The sequence below is a fragment of the Vitis riparia genome, chromosome 9 (assembly GCF_004353265.1).
Source record: "Vitis riparia cultivar Riparia Gloire de Montpellier isolate 1030 chromosome 9, EGFV_Vit.rip_1.0, whole genome shotgun sequence".
In the NCBI taxonomy this organism is placed as follows: Eukaryota; Viridiplantae; Streptophyta; class Magnoliopsida; order Vitales; family Vitaceae; genus Vitis; species Vitis riparia.
Window position 1 is genome coordinate 4387963 of NC_048439.1, and position 23796 is coordinate 4411758.

Below are 23796 nucleotides of genomic sequence, written 5' to 3' on the forward strand. Positions count from 1 at the left end.
CAGTGTAACGAGCTGGATGAGGTGAACAAAGCCCATATAACTGCCAACAAAAATGGGCCGAAGCCTGTTTCATTTTCAAGAAAAGCCCAAACAATTTGGTCGAGCCAATGCCATCTTGATGTTAACATGTAATTGGGACCTTGTTTTAATGGTTATTGTATTATAAAAAATATTTAAAAAATTAAATATAATTAAAATTAATTAGAAACTTATATATTTTAAAATTATTTAATTTTTATATTGAAGAGTTAGAATAAGTGCATAATGTTTGAAATAATATAAAATTTATTTATTAATTTTAAATTTATTTTTTATTTTTCTTCACTTTTTCTTTTCCTCAAATTTTCCGAGACTCAAACATAGCCTTTGGGTATACAAGGTGTAAAATGCTATAGAAATATTGTCTACTTTAGGCTTCATTGTGTCCTCGTGGCCGTAAAACTCTTATCTCCCATTAGGAGGAACTCATTATACAGTGTCAAGAACCTTTATATGATGATATTAGATATCAAATGTACAAATAATCTTCTGATGAATGAAGAATGGGGCATTGGTATGCCTCATTATGAATATGATGTGAAGCCCCTAAATAGGTTTTGGTACACTTCAAGAGACCCCATTGATGCGGTTATATTATATGCCCTCAAAACGAATTGATTCAGTCCCTGATGCCTAGGGACATTGATATGCCTTGAGACAAACATAGTCGCCACTCACCAATTGGTCTTCAGTCCCTAATGGCAAGGGCCTGAACGTCTTGACGAGTATGTTGGAAACTTACTGCCATCAACTAAGAGAATAGCAATCCAATATTAATTCCTTGCATTATCAATCAGAGTACAGTGCTGCAGTCTGCAGAGCTTTACAAAAGCATGCCAAATAGCATGTTAATCCCAGAGTTTCCAGTGACACGATAAAGGGGATAAATCAATAACAAATTTAAAAGTAATGATAAAAATGTGAGAAATTGGGCCTTAATTCGACAACAAAAAACTGCAACTCCAGAAACCTAATGGAGATTGCCAAAGATGTAGGATGATGCTGAACGAAACAATCCCATGCCTGGGAGATGCCATTTTTACTAGGCCACAATGTTCTGAGCAGAATCATATAAGCCATGGAACCAACCCCCATTGGATCGATGATATTGAGATAATAAGCTTCAGAGTAAAACCAAGCTTTATTTCTCGTCTGACAGCAACTATGAAATTATTGACCATATGAAGACACTAAAACATTATGCTCCTTCAGACGCTTCTGAAAATGAGCCAAATGAGCTTGAAGCTGCATTATTCCAGCAGCCTTCTGGGATAGAATTGAATTCAATCTAGAAACATAGTCATCCAGCTGATTCCCGGGTTGATCTGCTTCAACCAACAGGTTCATCTCCTGCACATGCAAATAAGAAAATGTGAACTTGACAAATGTGCATGCATAAACCTTTAAAAGCACCCAATTCCCTGTGTTAGCAAGAAAATATAAGATCAAAACCTAAGAATAAATGAGTCGATTGCCCATAAGAGAAGATTAAACAAGTCAATAGTTGAATGCAGGTGGTCACAGACCTCTCTAACAATGTTCATGGTGTCCTCCACTTGTTTCCGGTGAGCATTTACAAGATCTTCCTCTTCCTGAGAAAATGCAATGCAAATTTTACAACAGATGGATTTACTTGATTACTTGAATGATTCAAATAATAATTGGCTCCTATTGTTCTTACCTGTAAGAGGGCATTCAAATCATCATCTGAATGGGAGATCTTAGTATCAAATTTTGGCTGTTCCTTCCATTTTGTCTGGCCATTGGCCTTCCTAAATTTGTCTTCAGAATGAGAAAGATGGTATGGCTCTAGCCTCCCATTCTTCCATGATGGTTTCTCTTGCTCATAGGACTCTTCTGACACATCAAACTCGTCTCTTTCATTTTGGTCAGGCCATGTATCAGTCATGTCATCTTCATAGGTGGTTACAACAGGTAAAACTGAAGATAGGGGCATGTTTGTTGATTCCTTTAGGTTTAAGGTTGAAGACAATATATCCTTCTTAGAGTTGCCGCCTTTGGAGAGGCTCTTCACCCTGGAATATAATTTTTTATTCAAACAAAGCATATAAAAATGAGTAAAAGACAAGTAAAAATAATACTGGTAATTTTTTCTTTTAATAAAGACTATTTTCACCTGTCGGCATATCTTAAGGTGTTGAGAGTATGCTCACACGATCCAGCATTGGGTGAAATGCATGAAATCATTACCGTACGTGAGTCACCAACAAATGAATCTCTTAGAACTTCAGTTAGTTTACTGCCTCTAAAAGGAATATGACCCTGATCATTGTCAAGTGCTCTTATGCATTCCTTCAATGCAAGCAAACTTTTATTAATCTCAGCACCTTCCATTCTGCATCACATGGTTTGAAAGAGTTAATTAAAGAAAAAGGTCCACTACAGTAGAGAAGAGGACATGTGAAATATATTTTGACAAAAGCATGAGATTTGTCTGCCATGACATAGATGGAAACCACCATGGACTCGTACTAGGAACTAATTTGGGCAAGGAAAATGTTGAATATTTGGGCCTCATTGAGCATCCTTTTTTTTTCAGAAAAAAAAAAATGCTAAAATGGAGAAGACAAAAATACAAAATGTATTTCAACTAAATCATGAGACGTGTGCACTATCAAAAATGCATAAAGGAATGACACAGATGGATACCACCATAAACTCGTACTAGAAGCCAATCATGGCAAGGAAAACCTTGAATCTTGGACCTGAATGAGCACCTTTTTCTTAACAGGCTCATTAGAAATAAAACATACAAGGAACAATACGGATGGAAGCTGCCACATGAAATCATAATAGAAAACAATGCTGGCAAAGAAAACCTTGAATATTTGGAGGTCCTTCAGCGCCTTTTTTTTTTTTTTTTTTTTGAGTATTTTAAATAGAATATCAAGTTTAAAATTCAAGTGGCCTAATAGAACAGCACAAAAAAAGAATTAGAATAATTATAATACTCTAGAGTATCTGACTTAATCTTTTTATCTTTTACCTGTGTTTTTTCTTTTTTTTTTTTGGCCTTAGATTTTCTTTCTCCTGAAATTTGATTCTAAGTCAAATGACCAATACCTACCCATAGATGATGATGTCTTAGCTTTGGAATCCTCTTAGGGGCATGTGAAGAGAAAAAAAATGTAAGGTGCTGACAGACAAAGATCTAGTTCAGTAAAAATTTTACCAATAAGATCCTATTCTTAGACCTAACGTTGGTGATTCAATAAGCACTATGAATATACTTTCTCACCTTTCAAAAATAGTCAGAAAACATAAAAGACATCTTACTTGTCCTCTAGATTTAAAAAATGGAATAAATTCATACCTTGTCTGCTTATCATTATCTGTTGTATCCGCACCACGTTCACTCCCAGCAAGATCTATAAAGGAGAGCTTGCCAACAACACGAGGAGGCTTTGATTCATTGCCATCAACAGATCTCTTGATAGCAAGCTGAAGTATGGCATGTGAACGAGACGACTCCTCATTTGCACCAGTTGTACCAGTACTTCTTGTTGCACTTCCTTTCTCAATGAGCTCTTTAATTGTTTCCACATCAGATACTCTATACTCTTGCAAACCCACAATGCAAACTTGCTGTTTACCATCTTCTCTCATGCAAAGTTTTCTGCACAAATAAGCTTTACGTTTCAAACAGACTCAAGAGACAGGACATGATAACTAGATACCAGAGTATAGGCCGTAACCACTTACTTCCGATCATTGAGGAGATCAAAAAGCTTTCCTCCATAAATTTCAAAGAAGCTTACAAACAACTGAAAACCTTGGTTCCGGTAAGTGTGGTGCATCAATCTCAAGATATCCCGAGATGCCTTAAGTGGCAATGGTTTCATAGTAAAAGTTTTTCCACTCCCTGAATAAGCAGAAGGACAGTAAGCACACAGCAAGACTTAGCAAACAGAATAAAAAGAAGATATAGTTTCATGCTTCAACCCAGCAGGAGTACAAGAAATGTCAAGAATTGATATGCATGGCCAGGAAAGGGAAAGCATTTTATTGCTCACTTTAGCTTCACAGGTTACAACCAATTCATGCTGACATGTACCAGCCTCATAGTGACTTTCCACACAGAAACAACAAAAAAGAATTCACGAAATTGAGGTAAATGTATAACAATTAAGCAATGTGTTTATTTTCAATCTGTATTGGCCATCATTAGGCTACCAATATGGTCTTCTTAGAAGAGCATGTGAATAATGAAGATACAAGTCTAATCAACATTATGTTAATGATTCTAAGTTGCCTGAAAACAAGCTTGTAAAGGCATCTACTCCAAATTTGGGAGATAATCATTTACCTGTTTGCCCATATGCAAAGCAAGTTGCTTTCGTGCGTTGAAAAATTATTGGAACAATGGGCTCCACAGTCTCACGATAGACCTACAGAAACAAAATGAGCAACCATGATTAGCTAAAAAACTTTTATCATAAGGAGATGTTTCTTCTTTATATGTTTGTTTGTTTCTTCTTTTTTTTGTTTTTTGATTTTGATTTTGATTTTTTTTAAAGAAAAAACTGTTTCTTCATATACTCACCTCATCATTTGAAACCTCCTCATTCAACACTGCATCAAAAAAAAATTCATGCTTCTCCACATATTCTGTCAAATCAACCTGCAGAACACAGACATTTAGAGATTTCAAGTATTTGAGTTGGTTTTCATTCCAAATTTCCAATTACCAATACACATAAGAGCTTTGAGCCAAAAAGTGATCATATGTTTACATAATAGATTCTATTTCTGAGAGCAGAAGTAAATTTCTTTGGTGATGAGGGTCAGGAAACAACTCCCATTTTCTGGACAAAAAGATTAAAAGGCAACCACAAAGTTGAGATCAAATCCTAGCATACAAACAAAACCAATTATAGGATCTGGCATGATAGTTTTAATACCTTTAAATATGAGTACAACCACCCTACTTTTGTAAATCCTTTAACAAATTATACCTTTCAAATCTAATCAGAAATAGTTGTTTTCAAACCAAATTGTGAATCTGCTGCTCTTGTTTTTATTCCAAATAAAATAAGAGAACCCTAGATACACTTTGGAGAGAGAATTGCCTTTAATATTCTTTCAAGAAAAAGTTTTTAAACTAGTGTTTTTCCAAAATTTAGTAAAAATGGATATATATATATATATATATACATAGAGAGAGAGAGAGAGAGAGAGAGAGAGAGAGGTAAAGAAGACAACTAACAACACAAGGATGAAAAGGCAAGTTATCCTTAAAGTAGGTAAAGCAAAACACACACACAAATACACATACATAGGAAGAGCTGCTGTATATATATACAACTAACAACACAAGGATGTAAATGCAAGTTATCCTTAAAGTAGGTAGAAGCAAAACGCACACACAAATACACATACATAGGAAGAGCTGCTGTATATATATGCAACTAACAACACAAGGATGAAAAGGCAAGTTATCCTTAAAGTGGGTAAAGCAAAACACACACACAAATACACATACATAGGAAGAGCTGCTGGAAAGCATCTCAATCTAAAAAGTTTGGTTCAGGCCATGAATTCTAGTAGACTAAAAGGCATGACATTGTTCACATTTAATATCATCTGCAGCTCTACTTGCAATTAAATCCACTTTCACCTGTATGTCATTGTCCATGACATGAATTAGTGATATTGGAATTATTGTTAGACTCTATGTATTGTTGTACCATAACCAATTACTGGGAAGCAATCAAAATCAAAACATATAAAATGTGAAAACAAAGTTGCAGAGTAAAGCACCTCTTGCATCTGACAAAATTTCCTATTGAATGTGAAAATGAAGAGAATGACCAAAAAATTACATTTACCAGGCAGTGACACTCACCTTAAGTTTTGTCTCATGAACTGTCAGAGAATTGGAATCAATAGTTATAATGTCCTCCTCATTCTTTGCTAACTCCTTTTTATTTAATGGTCTTTTGCGAACCTGAGCACAAGAAATTATTAATAAATTTTAGGACAAAAAATGTAGCTTTCAATTATGTTCAGTTCAAAGTTTTTTACTTTCATCGTAATTCATTTAAGGAAGAAATGGAATTGACAGGTAAAGAGGAGTCACAAGGTAAACTTAATGGAATTGAGTGAACTTACCACAACTTTTATCTTCGCAACAGAGCTGGCCTTCTCCTTATCAGCAGCAAAACTTTTCAGTAGGTTGTTCTCTGGCAAACCACGAGCTCTGCCAGCCTGTTTGTTGGCAGGGATGTATGGCTCAGAGTCATCAAAGCTTCTGCCCCGTACAGAATGATACATGGAAGTGCTATCATAAAGACTATGAACTGGTATCTAACCATGAGAAACAAAAGAATATCAGCAGGACAGTTCAGGCAAACTCAAGTAAGTCAGGTTCTATTATTAACTCCTTGTATATAATGAGAATAATATCAACTTTGGGCACCTAAAGTATCATTGTGTGTAATGAGACATTGAACTTTAAGATATCTACATTATTTGACTTATTCATATGATTCAACAAAACACATCTTTGTGTGAAGCATAAGAACTTCTCAGCATCTTTCAAATGCTTACCATGATTTGGTTTACTAAAACAAAAAAGAAGTACAGAAAAGGGGTAAAGAAAGAAACAGAAGAACAGGGCAATGCATTGACATTTCATGGCAGTATCCATAATACTGGTCTATGTGATTTGGGTACAAGTGCCAGTTGCAGGTGCATCACAAGAAACGGAATCGTGTGTCTCCAAATCTTAGTACAAGGCTGAGTTGACTAGCTTATAAGTTCTCATCACCTCTAACCTCGGATTGTATAAAGGGTTTTCGTGGGATGATCATGTTAGAAACAAGTACTTGCTTACTTTACTGTACCCATGTCACTGAGGTATACAAAAAGAAATGTAGGGAACCTCTGGATCGATAGAAATCAGCAATTCTTGCCTCCAGCCTAGATTTGAACCAAGGGCGTTTGAAGTGTTCATATAACTGCAGGTGCAAGTTGGTTTGGTGCAACCTACAAAGTAATCCAACCCAAGCACCTTTGGTTCATATCCTCTGGTTCTTCTAAGGGGGCAAAATCATCAAACATATGATCACCACACAATGCCCCTCAATGTATCGTTGTTTTAGTTCCAAAGACTGATATGAAAGGTAAATTTTAATTTATCATCACCGTAGCTTCACAAAGTCAACATTGAAATCAAATCTTACTATGCTCATTGCAAAAAGTCAAGAGACCCACCTCAGGAAGAAGCTCAGTGTCCAAAGAATGCAGATCTAGGAGTCCAGGACTGAACTCACTAGGTGAAACTTGGTCCTCACCGGTCTTCCTCTGACCCATCGACCTCGAATTTAAAGGCGGCGTAGATGGCTCTGAGTAAAACTCATTCCCTCCACCAAACTCCCTCTGCATACTCCTATACACTCTCGACCCCTGCCCCCCTCCTCCTCCTCCTCCACCACCACCACCACCACCATAGTGCCCATAGTCCTGTTCTCCGATACAAAATAGAGCAATCAGATTTAACCACAAAACAGTTCAGATATGAAACTGCATCATCAGATCCACAAATAACCATGGTAGCTAAGAACATGCAAAAAATTGACCAAATCAGGGATTCAATTTTCAAAAATTGAATGGCTATGATGAAATGGGAAAAAAGAAAAGAAAAGAAAGGAAAACAAAAGAAAAGCGCTCTCTACTCCAGCTCATACAAGTATATATAGTTCGTCTGACTGAGTTTTTCATTATGTAAGCCAAAAAAAAAAAAAAAAATTCTCCTTTTCTTTCCTGTACTCTTTCTTAGCAACCAAACAGGAGGTAAAAGGGAAAAAACAAAGAAAGATCAGGACCTGAAGAGAAGGAACGGAGGCATTGGAGGACTGGAGGTGCTGAAGACCAGCAGATTGAAGCCACCTCCCATTAGACGAAGCATCTATGAAGTTGTCGGAGTACTGCCTCTGATGCATCGTCGATGCACCAGATCTCTGCGCCTGTCTCCCCAACGCATTCATCTTCTTTCTCTCTCTTTCTCTCTCTTTTCTCTCTCCACAACCTCTACCAGAGAAGCTTTGAGGAAGAAGCAATTGAAGAATAATAAAATAATACAAGAAGAGGAAGCAACCAACTTTGAATTTTTGGGGCACGTGCGAGGGAGGTGAGGCACGTGCGAGCAGGAGTGTTAAGTAAAAACAACGGTTGTGTGGGGCCCACTTGTTTTTGAATCGCACCGCCGTCCCACATGGTGGGGCCGCCGTGGCCGTTTTATCTGTTCGTTTGTCATTTTTTACTTTTTTTCAAATTCGTAGTTTGGAGGGCTGTCTTCATAATGTGCCACGTGGCATGATCTCAATATCTGGATAGGATTAGAAGTGTGGTGCAAGTTTTGGGACGTTGATATGGTGTGGCCCCACACTGGAGCGCCTGTATGTCCATCAAGTGGTGTTTTACGCGCACTTGAGATTAATTTATTTGATTCTTAGGAGTCAATGGTCAACTATTATAAATATATTTTATAATTATTTATAAAATAAAAAAGTTATTTTCAATGAATTTTGAGCAGATTTTTTTTCTCTCATTAAATTTTAAAAATATCAAAATTACTTTTCTTTAATATTATTAATTTTTAAAATAGGATATTTATATATCAGATATCATATCCATCGAAAATCAAATAAGATATGCAATATTATAATATTTTTAATGTTAAATCTAATAGAAATTATATCATATGTAATGTTATGATTATATTTGTTTGTAAAATAAATAAATAAAATAAATAATATATATATTATTTTTAAATATTTAATTTTATAAAAAAAGTTATTTACAAAATAAACAATATAAAAAAATTGACAAAAATAAATAAATTTATAATGAACTAATTAATATAAAAAATTTACAAATAAAATTTAGTCTCGAATGATTGATTTCTTTTTCACGTGAAATCGTAATTTTCTTTTATAGATTTCTTATTAGATAAAAAATTTCAAATCAAACAAGATTTAATACATTAGATTTTTTTAACCGATATGTTCATTTTATAAAATAATTTAGAACTTAAAAAATAATATAATTATTAAAAATTTACAAATTAAAATTAGTCCAAAATGATTTATTGTTTCTCTTGAACATAATTATACTTTTATATAAAAAAAAATATTAAATAAATGAATTTCAAATCAAATTAGATTATGTTCAATTTATTATTAAATTCAATTGGTAATTAAAAATAATGAACCAAAATTGATATATTGTGTCGTAACTTTAGTATTTCTTCTATCCACATAACTATACCTTTTGAATTTTCTTATTAAGACTTAATACTTTAAAATCTTTAATGAATCTTCTAATTTCTAAGAAAATAAAAAACTTGACCCTAATAATTACAAAATAATTCAAAATTATAAGACCTGCTATTAACCCTTCTAAAAGCAATTATTGTTAGGAAACACACATATACCCTCAATTATTATTAGGAAATACACATATATCTTAGTTTGCTCGTGTATACCATAGTCTTCTTAAAAGCAATTATTGTTAGGAAATACACATATATCCTAGTCTTATAGTGCATTCACCCAAACGCTATGAAGAACACACACATGATTGACATAAGCCAACCTTCTGGTTTGCCAATAATCTCCCCCTAGTGATACTCCTGGGATTTGAACCTATGACATCGGCTCAAATAGCATTTGTAAGATCTTAAACGTTATCAATCCTCTTAAAAGCAATTATTGTTAAAAAAAACATATATCTTAACCTTATAATGCATTCACTCAAGCGCTTACGACAAACACAAAGGAAGTTGATGAACACTGTCAACCCTTCGATCTGCCAACAAAAATTAGTCCTTATTAAAAAATCGACACTAAATATATGTAATAAAAAATTCATCTTATTTATATTTAAAAACGTTAAACTTTATTTGTTTGTAGGTTGATTTTAAATAGAATATTATTAACCAATTACTATTTTTAACACAAAAAAAGGAAAAAAATCAATTATGATTTCACAAGGATTCATCCATATATTTTATAATATATGCTATTTTTATTATTAAAAAATTATTATTTTTATAATATTAGTATTTGTATTTTATCCAAAAAAAAAAACTATTCATTTTTAAATCTGTCGACTAGGACCATCAATGCCTTAATTGCTAGGTAGATACTTGAAAAATATGGTACGGATTACCCTTGTCTTCACTCCACACATATGCCCAAAGGACCCACCTTTTGTTGAGGAGTCAAACTCACAAATCCCCAATCTTAAATTCATAATATGACTTATCATATTATATGCTAATTTTTATTTTTCCTTTCCATTTCATTATAATTTCCTTGATATTTGAATGTAATTTCTATGAATTCATTAAATTTATGATATCCTAAAATTATCATCTCTCTATACTTTCATTTAAAACACATGTTTACTAAAGTAATGCATTTTTATAAATATAAAGTATTATGGTCTATTTAATAACTGTTTTGATAACAATTTCTAATTCTTTATAATAGAAAATAGAAAACATGTTTGATAATAAGAAAATTGTTTTCTATTTTTTATCTTAAAAAAAAAAAATATTTTCAAAAAATATTTATGAATTATTTTCACTTATTTTCGAAGGGTTAGTTTTAAAATATAATTATATAAAAATGTAGATGTATTAAAAATAAAGTATTAGACATAAAAAGAATATTTTAAGTTTCCAAATAGAATTTTGTTCTATAAATTTGTATAATCCCCTACTAGATATGATATTTATAAATATTGTAATATTAGTCCATTAGATGCTAAGGTTTTTTTTTTAATCAATTTAATTTCATTGATATTTATAATAATTATTAAATATCACCAAAAGAATTTCCTTTTTTATTAATAAACATATCAATAGTCAATTTCTCTATTGTTAAAGAATTTATTCAAGATTTGAAGTTGATTGTTGGATTATGGATAATGTTGGTAAGGGGAAAAATTTAACCACCTATTAATTGTCATATGTACTAAATTGACATATGTCTTCAATTTGAAAATAAAAATTTGTCATATGTTACTGTCACAAAACTTATGGTACAAGAAATTTATGGTGAATAAAAAGATCTGAGGTGACATTAATGTTTTAAATGCTATAATGACATATGTCCACCATGTGACACTTATTAAATTTTTTTAAATGTCATCCATAACTTTAAATAACATCATGACTTCTGTCACATGGGCCACGTGACCGAGGAATTGTCTTCCCATAAAATAGATAATAAATAAATTAAGGGTTTATTACACTTTACCCTCCAACTTATATCGTGTTTTGCACATTGTTCCATCGAGTTTGATATTGAGCAATATACTTGTCATACTTTATAATTACATGCAGTATACATTTTTTGAATTACTATGTTACATTTTTTTAATAGAAGGTGTATATCCTCTCCACGTTACCGAGGGCAAAAGAGTCATTTTTCTTTTTAAACGAGGGCAAAATGGTCATTGTCATTTTAGAACCCTAAACTTTAGCCCTTTTCTCCTTTGTCAATCATTTCTCCTAGTTGCTGCTATTGAATCCCCAACCCAAAGCCCTAGAATCCCATGGAAGCTAATGTAGGGTTTTTCACTCTCTACTCTATTCACCCCTCTCATCTCTATGCTTCATCTCTCTTAAAACCCTAATTCGGAGTTGTCATTGGATTTTTCAATTTCAATTTGTGGAATTTTCTTGAATCAAGGTCATGACGATGTGGATTGATGTTATTTTTTATTGAATTGTTTGTTTTAGATGTGAGTGCGTTGATTGATTGGGGAATTCGTCGACTTTTAAAAGAGGCGGGGTTGGATTCTCCACATGTTGTTGGTTTGGATTGTTTTTTGTTTTGGATTGGGCTTTGGTAATGTTATGTTTGGTTGTAGAGAAAAAAAGTGAGGCTATGAGAGGGAAAGACGATTTTGTGAATTCAAGTTAAGTTTCGAATTTATCGTGCTCAACTCAACTGAATGATTGTACTAGTTTTTGTTTGAGTTTGTTGTTATGTTTTTCTTTGGAAAATTGTAGAAGGAGATCTTATTGGATTTTAAATTTGATTTTTTTTTTCATTTCTTTCAATAAATTCCAATTCTGATTTGAAAATTGGACGAATTAATGTTGGATTTAGATGTGTAGGATTAGAATTTGGGTGGGTTTTCAAATTATTTTTATTGAATTCAAATTTTACTGAATTGAAGAAACAGAGTTCTGATGGGGGATGCCACTTTGCATCCATCTACAGTTGCTATGACTTCAAATGAATTTGATGCCCGACTAAACAAGCTATTGAGCTATCATTTGAAAACCCTAGTTTAACACCTGAGGAGATTGTGGAAGCATCGAGATCACCTGTCAAAGTTGCAGCTACGACGATTAGGGTTGCTACTGAAGAGAAGGTTGCAATTATAAAAAGAAAATGACATTTTTATCCTCATTCACGTGGAAAGCACATATGTCTTCCATTTAAAAATGTAACACCATCACTCAAAAAATGTACATTGCATGTAATTATAAAACATGAAAGGTACATTGATTGATTTTAAACTCGATGGGGCAATGTGCAAAACACGGTATAGGTTAAGGGGTAAAGTGTAGCTAAATAAATAAATAATTAGCAATTTTAATATTAAAATAATTATTGAAATAAAATAATAATTAGTCTCCTTAATAGCAAGATGGTTTCTCAACTTTTATAAATAGGACCTTCGTAGCTTTAAGGAAACACATTACACTTTAAAAGTTTGAGGAGTGCTCATGTAAGTCAAATTTGAACATGTGAAGATTTTCAAGGTTTTTTTTTTTAAGGTGCCTTTGATTTAAAATTATGCCCAAGATGCTTAGATGGGGTTTTTATCTTTTACAAATAAGAGGATAGTGTGGAAAGTATCGATAATTTTACAATTCAATCAAAATTACAATTTTTATTCACATTTTTCTATCTAAGGGAAATTTGTGTGTATAGGCTTATGACACTACAAAAGACAAGAAATTTATTATGACCCCTACAAAAAGATAAGAAATTTATTATCCACAATAAGAAATCTAGAAAAAAAAAAAAAAAAACAGATATGGTAAGCAAGGAATTAAATCTACCCCTTTTGATCCTATCAAAGCCATTAGAATTGGAACAAGATTCAATCTCATACTTTAGGGTAAAACTAAAGTTTTTTTTTTCTCAAGATGATTACAGTTCTTTAGGTGATTTTCCTTACAAATCTAGGAATATCCTTAACTCTTATAAAAACGAAAAAGAATGTAAAAACACCTAAAAAATGGTAGGAGAGGAATTGAGTGATTAAAAATTTTCATAAAATCATTAAATTAAAACCCCAAATCCATAAATCATAAGTGAAATAAATTAAAGAGTAGATGAAAGAGAAATACAAACACTTTTATAGTGGTTTAAGAACCCGCCTACTTCTACACTTCTCAATCTCCTGTTCGAGTGAGGGTTATACCATCCAAGGCTTCAACCCAAGTCTTCAATCTTTCAAACTTGATTCATGACTTCAATGGTCACTACAATACCTTGTGGTTCTCGACCAACTTGAATCTCAATCACTCAAAGAACATAAAAATTTGATATTCTCAATCCTAGTACAAGTGTAGCTCTCAATGCAAAGAAAAGAAATATAAATTTCAAAGAGTGTACTAAAGGATTTGCAAGTGAAGAATTCTATACATTTAAATTAAAAGCTTTAAATGAGAAAAAGTAGGTGAAAAACAATTCAATGCAAGTGTTCTTTTCTCAATAAATATAATGAAACTCTTTAATTTATAGAAAATTAGCTCAAACACTCAAAATAAAACAAAAGTCCTTAACCAATCGAGCTCTAATTCGATTGGTGGGCTAGTTGTTGGTACAATTAGTGCTTTGCATGTGATAGTTGGTGTTTTTAATGCTTGACAAGACCTCTACTTGCTAAATACCGGCTAATGGAAGAAAGAGAAAATTTTGTGCAAGCTTGACTGGTTCTTAATTGGGAAAGCCTGACTAGTTAGACTAGTTCAAAGCTCCTTAATTAGCTACAAAAAAAATGTAAAAAATGTTGTCGTTTTTAAGTTTTAATCTTCTAGTAACTTAAGTATCTCATCTAAAAACTTTTATAAGATATTTTTGAAAGTTTTGAATTTAAGGTTTTGAACTAAAATGCATATTCATCCAATTTAATGATAATAGGTCACTTTTGATTTAAAGCAAGGATGAATGAAAAACATTTAGAAATGTATAAAAATATTTTATCTTAAGTGGACCCATGAGATTCATCTTACATAGGTTCTCTGTTTAAAGATCTATTTTTTCATAACTTTTGAATCTCTTTAAACCATCTTTGAATTAAATGATAAAACTTGAAAACTTTAGTATACTTAACCTTGTATTATAATCATCAAAACATAATTAGAAGAACCTTTGGACTGACAAGAATGACATGGCTCACTAAGTGAAATCACACCCAACCATATCTCAAAAGGCAACTCTAAAATCTTTTTTGCTAAAAAGGACAAGTCTAGATACATGAAACCTTAAAAGTAACAAAACCAACGACAATTGATCTTGCTAGTTTTTCTAATGCCATTATGTTGGTCAGTACAACGAATTTAGTTCAATTAGAAAAGCAAATTGCTTACATAAATAAACAAATTGAAGTCCTTACCTAAACCATGAATGAAAAAGATACCTAAAACTTTGCTTATAGATAAGATCAAAAGGATGGAAGATTTGAGCCAAATTATTGTCATTCTATCTACAATAATTTTACCAAAAGGAGTTATTCTCAAGGTGTTAAGGGTTTAGACTTTATGGTATGACAATTTGAGTGATTGTGAAATGAGACATAAATCATAGATAGTTATAAACATTATCAATCCTTCCATTATTTAGATTTCAAACTTTAGAATCATTAATTGTTCTTGGAATTTAAGTGAAATTATGATTGCAAAATTTAGGGTGTGATAGTTTATGACAAATAAAGTATCAAAGCCGACATATATTCTAAGTTGTCATCAAGAACCTATCTTAATATGTTGTGTATGTATAATCAATAAGTGTATAGAACAATTGAAAGTTTGAAAATGAGAGATATTTGTTTGTTACCTAAGTACAAGTTGTAAAGGAGATTAATCATGGTAAGTTGTAAGTTAATGCTAATTAAAGCCTCCACCTACGTAATACAACATCTTCAAGCATATACAGGTAATTTGTTTTTCAATAGTAAATGTTAACAATTAATTAAGTTGTTTGATACAGGATTTTACTAAGGCGTGCTGGTAATAAGTGTATGCAACAAGATATTCAACATTACCCCCAATGAGCATATGACAATGGGCAAATGTTTTCAACATTTAGAAATTAAACCCTAAATGACTCTTTTTGAAAGAAAAAACAAATTTATGAAAAACTGAGTTTAAGTTTAGGGTTAGGTTATTTATTGGGAAGATATCACGGGATACCACTCAAGTTCTAAAAAAGCCTTTACTAAACAAGTGGAGGTCACTAATACAATTAATTAATAAATTGTTAATACCATAAAAGAATAATACAAGTGTACATGCATAATGCAATAGTAAAAACATATTATAAATATACGGAATTGATACATGAGAAATGTACAAAGAGGTGCTTATTGTTTCAAATATCACAACACAATTTCAAGAAATTTCCAAATAATTTATTTACATTAACAACAATTTCAAATTAGTGATTTCAATTTATTTATTCACAAGGTTTTAATTTATTCACAAAATATTTGATTTTTATTCATATTGAATTTTATTTCCAAATGAAAAGACTTTCTCTTGTTTCTATTAAAAGAATTTATTGAAAGTAAATTCACTTAATTTTAAAAAAAAATTAATTTGATTTTATTTATAAGAAATGATTTTTATTTACCTTGTTAAGAAGAGAGATGAATTTTTACAAATTTATTTGAAAAAGTATTTCATTTTGATTTTTTTTTTTAAATAATTTTGAAATTAAAAATAATTTTTACAAAATAAGATTTGAACCCAAATTTATTAATAAGATAATTTTTTACAACCTTTATTTCCAAAATTATTTCCAACCAAAGTGATTTTTATAAATTATTTCCAAGCCAATTTTTATTAAAAAAATTATTTTTGAAAAGAAGTATTTTACCATTTTATTTAAGAGAAATTTGTTTTTGGTTTTTTTTTTTTTTTTTATAAAAAAAGAAAATTTACAAATTTTATTTAAAATATAGGATTGTTGCAATCTTTATTTAAAATACTTCATAGATTTTCATTTTAAAAAAATCACAGTTTTTGTTATTAAAAAAGCATTTTGGACAATTTATTAAAAACAATTATTTTCTGGACCATTTCATAAAAAATAAAAAAAAATAAAAAATTTCTAGACCTTTTTTATTTAAAAATGATTTTTTGGACTAGTATTATTTTTTAAAAAAATCTGCATCGATTTTATTCAAAAAAGAAAAGATTTCTGGACTTTTTATTAAAAAATATTTCTAAACTTTCTATAAAAAAATTCTGAACTTTTATTAAAAATGATTTAAAAAAAATCCTGGACCCTTTTTTATTTAATAAAAACATTTTTTGGACTTTTTAACTGGAAAATATTTTCCAGACCGTTTTTTTTATTTAATAAAAACATTTTCTGGACTGTTTTATTTAAATGAACAAAGGAAATAAGGTACGACAAGTATAAACAACCCAAAATCAGAAGCCCATGCCCAAGTCCAAAGCCCAAATGAATGCATTAACCAAGCTCCAAATAATAGATCCAAATGTTGAACAGTCAAATAAGAAATATCAATATGCACAACACAAACCCAATGTGACATTTAAAATTAAAACCCAAAGACTAAAACATATAAACCTAAACTCAAGCCCAAAGTAATAATTCAAGTCTGAAGCCCATGATCAAGCCTAAGATGAGGGTTAGGGCTTCGGAGGAAGATTGAAGAGGAAGGATGAGAGAGAGCTTTGTTTGGGAGTTTTAGGTGATTGAATTTACAAATCTATCTTTACTTATACGGTCATGTGTATAACACATGACATTTCCGTCAATTGAAATTAACACCATCTAACAGAAAAGATTCAGTGCTAGTATTTAAGAAACTCGGAGGGCAAGGTATTCGATTTTAAACCTAATGGGGTAACGTGCATAACACGCAATAAGTTGAGGGGTAAGTGTATTGAATCCAAAAATTAAGCTATATATGTGAGTTTCTATCGGGTTGGGCTTGAAGAAAAATGGGTTAAAAATTAAAAAGAATGGGCTTGGGGTAAAAATTCGTGTTCTAGAGCATTGTTGTTGGGTTACTTCCTCCTCCCCTATTTTAATTTAAGATGTAAATGACTTGAAGTGTCAATGTTGTGAATGGAACATCCAAACATGCTACAGATAGATGGATGAAGGTTCTCAAATTGTCATATTGAAGCTATATTTACATGATTGTATTTTTAACTATATAAATTAGAATTAATTGGTTAAAAGGGATAAAATAATTTTTAAAATTATGAATTTAACCTTTTCCATATATTTACCTGAAAAATAATTTATTTTGACATAAATGTCCTTTACTATTTCAAGTATTTACATATAAGTTTTTTTTTTTAAAAAAAAAGAAAATAGTGAGGACATTTTTATCAAAATGAGGTAAAAAATAATGAAGGGTTAAATTTTCAAAATTGAATTTTGGATAACCGTTTTAATCAAATAATGCTACAAAATTATGTAATTTTGGTTATTTGGTTTATTTTATTCAATTTTCTAATGTTAGGAATTAAATTCAAATGCCAAGAAAAAAACATGGTGAAATTTGGTCATATCACATAAGCCAAAGCCATCTAAGGTGCCAAAGGAAAAAAAAAAGTGTTTTCATGACTTATTTAAAAATATATGTAAAATGAGAATTCATCTTTTCATATTTTAAATCATATCCCATGATTCCAAAATGCTACAACCTATTTAAAAACTATTTTAAAAAATAATTTTTTGTTTTTTTTTATTTAAAAAAAAAAACAAAATTTCAAGCCTCAAAAGAACTTTTGAGAATTTTTTGACAAAATAATAAGAGTCTTTTTGACTATGTGGTTTAAAAACGGTTTTCTATTTTTAAAAGTTTTTAACACTATTTGGTTATTGTTTTTTGAAAATAATTTTTAAAAATAAAATAAAAAATAGGTATGTTGAACCATGAAACTTGTTTTTAAAATTTGTTTTAAGTTAAAAAATAAAAATTAATTTTTGAAAATAAGTTTCCAAAAGTATAATCAAAATGACCCTAATTTTCTCACAACATGTTATAAAATAATGTTTAGGAACTTTTTTTTAAAAAAAAAAAAAAAAATTATTCTAAAAAAATATTTTTTCAGAATGGTGTTTGGGAACTGTTTTTCAAGGCTCAAATTTTTTTGTCAAACTCTTCCATTCAAGGATGATGGAGGGGACACGCATGCCCTTATATCTGAGGGACTGTCCGTAGACCCAATTTTGAGAGGCATGGATAGAAGTGTCCGGCACCTCATGCATGGTGTGAAGTTATCAGATAAGGGCACTCCGTACGAAGAGAAGCTGTTCTGGTGTACTATTTCTTTAAGCACCATGACCCTCGCCATCAGGGGACCTACCCTGGCTAATAAGACATGGGCACCCAGCACCCTCAATAAGGTGTAGCCGTACAGGACCCTCGCACCCATTAAATATCAAAAGAAAAAAAAAAGTGTGAAATAATTAAAAAAATTTCAATCCAAAAAATATATTTTTTATAATTCTGACATGTAACGCTTGAATACAAATAATTGTAATCATATGCAATATATAATTATAATATAAGGTATTTCAAATAAAATTTTCTATTTATATTAAATTATTCATTGAATATATATTTTATTTTTTTTATTTTTAAAAAATGAAAAATATTGGTAAAATAAGAAAACTCTTATTGGTATTAATTAATTACTTCTTTAATTATTATTAATTTATTATTGAGAATTAATTGCTTTTTAAAGTGTGTAGAATCCTCCATGACAGGATGCCAGTCTGAAGAATGAAAACCTAATACAGAGAGAAGAAAAGAAGCTTCTACACTTCCATTCTCCACCGACTTTCCTCGCCTCGTAACCCCACTGAAGTTTCTGGAATTCTCATAACCCAGATTCTCTTTTTATATATTCTTCTTCTTCTTCTCTCCCGCGTTATCAAACTTGAGACCTGGTTTGTCGTTCGCGTTTCTCATTTCTTCGTTGTCACAAATTCACAAGCGCTTAGCGGCCATGGCTGAAGAAGGCGTGGTTACGGTCTACGGAAGCGGCGCCATCGCCGACCCTGCCAAGACCTCCTTCTCCATCAAGGCTGGAATGGCCCAGATGCTCCGCGGCGGTGCCATTTTCGAAGTCATGAATCTGGATCAAGCCAAGATCGCTGAGGAAGCCGGAGCTTGTGCCGTCATCGTATCGGAATCGATTTCCAAGGGCATATCGAGGCTGATTGATCCCGCTGTGATCAAGGAAATCAAGCGGAGAGTCTCAATTCCGGTGATTGCGAGAGCGCGGGTTGGGCATTTCGTGGAAGCGCAGATCTTGGAGGCCGTCGGCGTGGACTATATTGATGAGAGTGAATTGTCCGTTGCTGATGAAGATAACTTCATTAATAAGCATAATTTTCGAACTCCGTTTGTCTGCGGCTGTCGGGATCTTGGTGAAGCGCTTAGGAGGGTGAGGGAAGGGGCTGTGATGATCCGGATTCAGGGGGATTTGTCTGGGTCCGGGAACGTTGCTGAGACGGTTCGGAATGTGAGGAAAGTGATGGGGGATATAAGAGTGCTAACGAACATGGATGATGACGAAGTCTTCGCATTTTCGAAGAAGATAGGTGCAGCTTATGATGTTGTGGCCCAGACCAAGGAAATGGCTAGGCTTCCGGTTCTGCATTTTGCAGCCGGAGGCATCGTCACCCCTGCTGATGCCGCGCTGATGATGCAGTTGGGGTGCGATGGAGTGCTTGTGGGTTCCAAAATTTTTGGCTCTGCGGATCCTTATAAGCGAGTTCGGGCAATTGTTCAGGCTGTTAGGCACTACAACGATGCGCAGGTGTTGGCAGAGAGTTGCTCTGAATTGGATGTGGCAGTGGCGGACCTCAGAATCGTTGAGGAGTAGGGATAGAACACTCTGCAATTGGAGGTCAGTGTTCCACCCTAACCTCGCCCTTTTGGATCTAATATGGAGGCTATACTTAGACTTTCGTCCAATTGTTGTGTTGATTTTGCAATAAGAACTGAAATTCTGTGTTATATCAACTTGTGTCGTAATACAGAAATCAATCAGAATAAATCTGTAGTTGAGTTCACTGAAAGCATTTAAGCTGATTGATTCACTTTAGAGAATCCATGTAGAATGACATTTCTGATTTGTGAATACAATCTGTTGTTGAAAAAACCAAAATAAAAAAGAAAAAGAAAAAAAACAGGAAAAAGGGAAAAAGAAGGATGATTGATCCTTCAAACAGAGAGAAGATAAAGGTGTGATCCGGTGAATATGGTTATTACAAGAAGCCCAGATGCATGGTGGGCCAAGATGCTTATTCATTCAATTGCTTCCATGGCTACTACTTTAATGAGCATATATGACCCACCACAATCAGTGCCAAAATGTCCTTTGCTGGTGATTGATTTGTTCCTTCTTAGATTGTTTGTTCTGTCCGGTTTAAATGCTATTATCTCTGGAGAGAGACATGCATCCAGTAGAATTGTAACAATTGTTATGTACAAGCCTTTTCTTCTTAACATTCCAATGTTTTTTTGTGATGAAATAATCATGATGGAGCAATTTTATCAGTGTAGCTGATCCCATTTTACTGAGAAAATACTTTTTCTTCTAAACTGCGGTCTGTTCGAATGCTTCCATTACCTAAGAGCAATTTCTTAGGCTACGGAAACAGCTCCATTGACCACAAATGCTCTACTAACAGCTGTTCTTAATCCTCACTAGAGTACACCATGTCCTCCCCCTTTTACACTCTTTTATCAAACAGTCAATGCCAATATATCTTTGTGGGGAAGATTGTGATTGAACGCTGCCACAGAAATCCCTAAATGAAAGAAGTTTCTGGAGTTGCAACTATGAAAGAATGATTACAGAGTGGTCTCTTAGATACAGTTTTGGTAGTCAAGATCTAGCACTAACAACTCAGCGGTTTCTTGTTCTGTTTTCGGTAACTTAATAACAAACAGATATCAAGCCCATAATATGGTTTTGTGAGGGTAGCAACAAACCCAGCTTTCAACTCCTGCTACTCCTGCTCTAGCATTGTTCCCAACCTTTCTTGTTCAGTCCTTTGGCAGCCTGGGAGAAGCTGTTCTCGCATGTATTTCTAGGTTTGGAAATACGTTCCATGAGAGGGAGCATCTCTGTTGGTTAAACTTCAGTACATTCCCCATAAACCCTTTGGACCCTTATGACAGTCTGCAGGGTGGGTTTTTGCATAGCTTTTGATCTTTAGTTGGGGCCATATTTTACCTAGTTCAATATGGCTCCACTTCAAACATCTCCTAGAGCCTACACCTTGTGTAGGAAGGAGGATCTTTGGCAGGGAACAACGAGTCAGCTGTTGAGAGGGCAGCATAGATCTGGAAACCATGGCATTCTGCAATTTGCTGGTTCTGGGGGTTTAGATTTTTCTTTTCGAAAGTCGATGGTGAAACCTACACAACGTGTTGCAATTATCTAAGCCAGTTCTCTATCGAGTCCCGAGCCTGGTATGTGCGTTTTCAGGGGCACATGAATTACTGCACAACTCTGTACGTGAAGGTAAAGCTGTTTCTTGATTTCATTCAGTCAATTTAATTGTTGAAATTGATTATGACTCGGTTCATGGGGAGTGATGTGTGTACGATTCTTAACATCTTATCCACTGTGAAAATCTGCAAGGAGCCAAGGACTAAAGCCTTCTTTCCAAACTGTTACCGTTCTAAAAAAAATAAATTTTAAAAATAATTATCTAATATTTATATCATTTTTTTATTTATTAAAAAGTAATATATTTAAACTTTCTATATACAGTTTTATAAAATAATTTGAACTTCAAAATGATTTAATTAATTATATATTGAATTAAATTTGTCCAAAATATTTTATATTTGATTGGTTTATATATTAAAAAATTAAATATTATTTGTTTTAAATAAAATATCATTAGCTATTTTATTTAAATTATTATAATTTACTTTTAATAAAAATCAATTATGCTTTTACAAAATCTATACTAGGATGAATTCTATGTATTCAACACTTGTAAGGAAGAGGGTTGAATAGTCGATAGTCCATCCTTCAATGGATTTTTTTTAGTGTCTTTCTCATTTTGGATTACCTTAATAGATCGGATTTGAGATGAGATAAAAATGGACTAGTTTGATTTTATTTTTTTAAACAGGAGGTAGATTGAAGGGCCACCGACGGACCGGTCCCCGTCAACCTCCTCCCATTCTCGCCAGGATTCTATGTATTCTTCTCCTCGCCTCACCGTCGAAACTCCACTAGTTAATTCACCTTCACAAACACTTGGACTAGATTTAATTTGTAAAATAAAAAAAATGAAATGAAGTATATATTACTTTTTAATATCCAATATTTGTTTTAAAAAAAATGATATTGCATTCAAATATTTATTATAAAATATGAAATTTCTCTTTAAAATTTTAAAATTTACCATATATCAAATAATATATATTAGTATTATTTTATAAATATTTTTTTTAGTTTTTTATTCAGAAATTTAACTTTTAATAATTCTTTTTTGTTTTATAAAATAAATAATGTAGAAAATAAAAAATGATAAAAAAAAAATAAATTTATGATACATGGGATGGGTGCATCATATATAAAATAATGATATAAAAAAGAGAGTGAATAATATATTTGATTGTTAATTCATTGAATATAAGATAAGATAAGATAAATTACAATATATAATGGTTAGCAACAAACATGAAAAATACGGTATCCGCACTTTCAACTTAGCTCATGCAATGTCTAGTCATGAGTCAGTTGGCTGAAGGCTTAGTCATCGCCAAACCCAAAAGAGCTTCTTCTCCATCAGTGCTAGTTTCCAAGTCACCTATCTTGATAACTAAAGATTGCTGAAGAAGTCGGAGCTTGTTTCATATTTGTGACATCTCATATCGGATAGGAGAGAAAGTTTTTAGAGTTGTATAAGTATGAACTCCTTTTAATATTGCAGATGTGTTTTAAAACTATGAAGGTCCTTTGGACGTAAATCAAATAATATCTACACAGTTGGGTGCAAGTCATTACAAATAGTATCAGAGCTGAACCCCAACCTCGGGGGTCTGCTTATGAGACATAACAAAGATATCGTATCTGCATGGGGGTGTTCGTGACACAAACAACTCACATCGGATAAGAGAGAAAGTTTCTGGTGTTGTATAAGTATGAACAACATCTACACGATTGAGAATTTCGATATTGGAATCAATTTCCAAGTGCACCTCAAGGCTAATTGATCCGGTTGTGATCAAGGAAGTTAGGGGAGTGCCTCAATTCCGGTCATTGCGAGCGCTGGTGGTGAGCATTTCGTGGAAGCAAAGGTCTTGGGAGTATATTGATGAAGTGAATTCTCTGTCGTCGACCAACATGACTTGATTAATAAGCATAATTTTTCGACTCCATTCATCTGTGGCTGTCGAGATATTGGGAAAGCGCTTAGGGAAGGGGCTGTAATGATCTGGATTCAAGGGGAT

At 32.4% G+C, this 23796-nt stretch overlaps 2 protein-coding genes across 2 annotated transcripts; one reads left to right on the forward strand and one right to left on the reverse strand.

Annotated features, from left to right (window-relative positions):
- Nucleotides 1-791: 791 nt before the first annotated feature.
- On the reverse strand, nucleotides 792-8085 carry LOC117922653 (kinesin-like protein KIN-13B). The gene is made up of 12 exons (XM_034840827.1): nucleotides 7887-8085; nucleotides 7276-7524; nucleotides 6172-6366; nucleotides 5906-6007; nucleotides 4604-4681; nucleotides 4367-4448; nucleotides 3763-3922; nucleotides 3374-3676; nucleotides 2177-2395; nucleotides 1721-2075; nucleotides 1566-1631; nucleotides 792-1389 (listed from the first exon to the last, which is right to left on the reverse strand). Exons 1-12 carry the CDS (start codon nucleotides 8046-8048, stop codon nucleotides 1210-1212), a joined length of 2151 nt encoding a protein of 716 aa, XP_034696718.1. The 5' UTR covers nucleotides 8049-8085; the 3' UTR covers nucleotides 792-1209.
- An 11018-nt stretch (nucleotides 8086-19103) lies between these two features.
- LOC117921535 (pyridoxal 5'-phosphate synthase-like subunit PDX1.2) lies at nucleotides 19104-20457 on the forward strand. Its single transcript, XM_034839441.1, has one exon. The coding sequence runs from the start codon at nucleotides 19316-19318 to the stop codon at nucleotides 20195-20197; it is 882 nt and encodes a 293-aa protein (XP_034695332.1). The 5' UTR covers nucleotides 19104-19315; the 3' UTR covers nucleotides 20198-20457.
- The last annotated feature ends 3339 nt before the right edge of the window (nucleotides 20458-23796 follow it).